Genomic DNA, 4,309 nt, shown 5'->3' with positions numbered 1-4,309 from the left:
ACTCATAAAAAATCTCAGCCATTTGGTCAATTTACTGCCTTCTAGCTTCTAAATCTACTGCCAATATGATGAGGCGGCTCTTATTTGGCGACACGCAATAATGCAGCAGGCAAACATTGCGAATGGCTCATGATCATGAGCCCATCAACCTATCTACGAGAAATCCAATAGATAGATAAGTCACCTCACCACTCTCTTAAAAGAAAAGTAAAAAATAATAATAATAAGACTATTGCCTTAATCATGAAAAGTAGTCACGCTGATGCCTTGTGTTCGTTTTCTTTAAGCATCCGTACTTATAATATCATATGTTATTAACTCACTTATTGATCAATGCATTAATTTTCTTTTTTCTGCGCCCACGCGTTAAATAGCGAAAATTGTTACCATTTGAATTTTGAGACAATTTACACATGTACTTGACTTTACTTAATTCAGTTTCTTTCATTAGACGGGCTAGCCTTCGTTTAAAAACAAAAGTTCCAATGCACAAAACCTATATCTTCGTCATTTTTTTTAGTTGGGTGTAACTCATTAGAAAAGAATTTCGTATTTAATGGATCTTACAAGAAAATACGCCGTACGTAAGACTGAGGAGTTCGAATACTTAGTACCCAAAAAAAAAAAATACTCTATACTTATACATAGAACTTGGCATGTTTCTGTCCCACCAAGCCAAATCTCTCACTTTGCTGTACACAACAAAACGTGGTCGTGTATAATCATGTAGATTCACGTGTGTTTGCCAATTGGGTAGTCCTTGTTCACTAGGTCTAGGCAATTAAAACGAATATAAAAGCACTCAGCGTTGGAGGAGGTGTGTGGATTTGGAATGAACTCCCGTTAGGTTTTTATCCTTTGAAAAGGCCTGGGATCTTCCTCATATTTGCCGGGTTGTTGGCATTTTGGCACCGATCAAATGGAACTGGGTCTGAGCTTGGGAGATACTTCGTTTCTTGAAATGGAAGACTTAGGGTTTCATCTTGGGTTGGGAAGCAGCTTTTGTGGGCGGCCGAAGGAAGCAAGAGACCGCTGCCGTGGCGATCGCGAAGATAAGAGTAAGCGATCCAGAGAGGTCGTAGCTCTTCAGCTTCATCTCTTTCCTTCTCGAAGCCTGTCTTTGCTTCCTCAGCTCAACCATAATAATGGTGAGCTACGACGCCCCGTTTTCGCTGATTTTATACTCAGTAATTCTTTGAGTTTTGAGCTTTTGCGAGGGATAGATCGAAACTAGAAACTTAAACGGCAGGCTTCTCGACGCCATTCGAGCGAAACACAACTAAGAAAAGGTCACGGTACATTTACAGGTGGTTCTCCAGATGGGCTAGCCCAAGGGCAGTGGTTGTCAAGCCGGTTGCTGGCGACGAAGGCTGAGGTGGTGGATGCTGGGGCTGAGCAGCTGTCTTCGCCAAACAGCGGCACGTCTTCGTTTCATCTGTCGGAGTTCAGATTGGGCTCGCGTGGAAGAAGCAAGACGGTTGACGCCTTGTCATTGGAAGGCGACAACGACAGAGCGTGTTCCAAAGGCAGTGATGAATACGATGAAGACAATGGGTTGGCTCGGAAGAAACTCAGGCTCTCCAAGGAACAGTCTGCTTTTCTTGAAGAGAGCTTCAAGGAACACCATACCCTTACTCCTGTGAGTGCAATAATATGCAAAAGAGTTGTTAAAGTCTTGTAGAACTATAAATTCTGTTCAGTTCTCGAATTACGCATAACTCCGTTTTTGCACACACACATACTGTTGATCTCATGACCGACAAATTTTACCACTACTAACCTATGCTATGCATATATAGTGAGATCAATTTTACTTGTGTAAACAAAAACTTTCACAGATCTTGACGAAAATACGTTCGTACAATGAGGTAGTTAATATACATATCAGCGATGTGCACATAGTTGCGTGTGTGCGAGAAATTGGTACTTGGAAGATTGAATTTGTCACGAAATCTTTGAGTCGTTACACAGTTTAAAGAAATTACAGACATTTAAAAACTATTTTTGAGAACGTTGTTCTAGGATAATTAACACTAGCAAATTTTATGTCGCGTACTCTTGGAATTATGATAACAGTACAGAATTTTATCATGGCTTGAGAAGGACAAGGGATTTTGATGAATGATACTGCTGAGGGTATACTAAGAATTCGCCCAAAAAGACGGCTGCAAACTCATATGTTACAAACATAGCTCAACTGTTTAATTGTTCACATACCATTTATGTCATCATTGATAAACCGATCTCGTAAATTGGCGTCAATATACATAGCAGTACTCTATAGTTATATTCTTGAAAAATTTAGTAACTAAAATATGAGAATATACAGTGATAAAGCCGCTAGCTCACTGCTAAGATGAGAAGTAATTCTTTCTTAATGACTATGCTCCTTGTGATTTCACGAAATGCGTGATGACAAATAAACTGGCAAATAGTCATGTACACTCAATGTATGAGGCACAAACAAAACACATTTTCGACATATGTACCGTTTCGGGTTTCATTTTCACCATACCTGCGCTAAAGTTCTTGTTTCTTTTCTGGCTTAACCTTGTTCTCCGTAAATGCGCAGAAAGAAAAGCTTGCATTGGCAAAACAGCTGAATCTGCGCCCCCGCCAAGTAGAAGTGTGGTTCCAGAACAGAAGAGCTAGGTGAAAATTTTTCTGCAATTCTAGCACAGAAGGAGATATCTGATTCTATGCAATCACATGCTGGAGCTGAGACAATGGGCATGCATTATCCATATATAGAGAGCTTATTAAAGACTTATCCAATGATTCACGATGATCCAAATTGATACCCTCGTCGTATATTACTCTATGGTTTATGTTAACAAGTTCAATTTTCCATATGTTGATAAAATTGCAACATCCACACAAGAAGTCCGTAATATTTCTTTATTTGCTTGCTCAATGGTATCACAAAGCACATGTTAACATAATTTTATGTACTCGCGTACACCATCAGGACGAAGCTGAAGCAGACGGAGGTGGATTGCGAGCACTTGAAGAGATGCTGCGAGAGGCTGACGGAAGAGAACAAGAGGCTGCACAAGGAGCTTCAAGAACTCAGAGCTCTCAAGTCCTCCCACCATTATGTCAATTCGTTCACAAAGCATCCCACTCCAGCCACCACTCTCACCATGTGCCCCTCCTGCGAGCGCGTCTCCACCTCCAACGCCACTGCCACCAACACCAATAAAATGCCTGCTCCATCATCATCATCGATATCGGCTAATCCTAGAACAACCTTAACTCACCGGCCTCTCTCAAATAATACACAGGCTCAAGCTGCTTCCTGATGCATCAATATTGAGCACGCTGTTCTCTTATCCTTTTCTTGTAAATGGTATTTGGCTTTTCTTCACCATTTTAACTTTGGTTTTGTTTAATCAGGTCTCTCTCTTCCTCCTCTTCCTCCTCTTCCTCAGATTTAAGTTGCTCCTTCTTACCTAAATATCCTACATAGACAAACAGATTTCGACATGGCCACACACCAACGTCTGATGATCTTTCTTGGAAAAGATTGATGCATTATATATTTGTTTATATATTGATTGTTCACGTGGTTTTTCGAACCCAGAATACATATATAGAAAGCTAAACATCATGCACGAGTGGCAGTTGTGTGCTCGAGATCTTCTTCTCCGTCATTGTTTCACGTGAACCGTGACATGTTTTCAAAGAAAACAGATATTGGATAGATTCATATATGAATTATATGTCCAAATATTCTCAGATACTCCAAAACACAGAGAATTAGCCTTCCTGGTGGTTTAGGGTAGCTAATCAGACGACGTTCTTGAGCTAATGCTGCGTTTAGATGGACTAACCTTCGCCCTTTTACTCTCATGTTGTTCTTGCACATACTTTCACCTATATGCCCTCTCATAATGAGAATTTCCAGCTTTATTTACTATTGGACAGAGAACAAAGAAAGATCTTGAGTTGACATAGTAACTTGACATTTGACCGCGACCACACCCTCTTTATCATAACGGTCTTGAACGGTTTTTGAATATCGAGGCGAGGGTTGAATCATGGCACTTGATCTTATCTTGTCCTTAAGTGGGCTTGATGGCCAAGCATACTTCAAGAACCCTAGACCCGCAACGTGAAGTTGATGTTAAATGCCACGCCGGCATCCAATATGACTATGGAACGACCTTAACAAATTATAAATTATCTCCTGGAAGTTCAAAAAAGAAGGTAAGGAAACAATCCGACTGCGTTGGTGATAAAGGTTACAAAGGCGCCACTAGCGGAGCCATAATCTGAAATGGAAAAAATTTATCCAAAAAGTTCTAAA

The 4,309-nt window shown here is 40.4% G+C and overlaps 1 protein-coding gene across 1 annotated transcript; it reads left to right on the top strand.

Moving 5' to 3' along the window:
• The first annotated feature begins 842 nt into the window (after positions 1-842).
• On the top strand, positions 843-3,405 carry LOC115731879 (homeobox-leucine zipper protein HOX11). The gene is made up of 4 exons (XM_030662559.2): positions 843-1,148; positions 1,308-1,639; positions 2,573-2,652; positions 2,969-3,405. Exons 1-4 carry the CDS (start codon positions 920-922, stop codon positions 3,300-3,302), a joined length of 975 nt encoding a protein of 324 aa, XP_030518419.2. The 5' UTR covers positions 843-919; the 3' UTR covers positions 3,303-3,405.
• Positions 3,406-4,309: the final 904 nt, after the last annotated feature.

Source organism: Rhodamnia argentea, chromosome 10, assembly GCF_020921035.1.
Source record: "Rhodamnia argentea isolate NSW1041297 chromosome 10, ASM2092103v1, whole genome shotgun sequence".
Lineage (NCBI taxonomy): Eukaryota > Viridiplantae > Streptophyta > Magnoliopsida > Myrtales > Myrtaceae > Rhodamnia > Rhodamnia argentea.
Note: the sequence above shows the minus strand (reverse complement) of the source record. Positions and strands in the feature narration are given on the sequence as shown.

Excerpts from the sequence above, each read along its gene's own strand:
- LOC115731879 (XM_030662559.2), top strand. The coding sequence starts at position 920 with ATGGAACTGGGTCTGAGCTTGGGAGATACTTCGTTTCTTGAAATGGAA. Across the intron at positions 1,149-1,307 it reads TCAGCTCAACCATAATAATG|GTGGTTCTCCAGATGGGCTA; the intron begins GTGAGCTACGAC and ends GTACATTTACAG. Across the intron at positions 2,653-2,968 it reads TTCCAGAACAGAAGAGCTAG|GACGAAGCTGAAGCAGACGG; the intron begins GTGAAAATTTTT and ends GTACACCATCAG.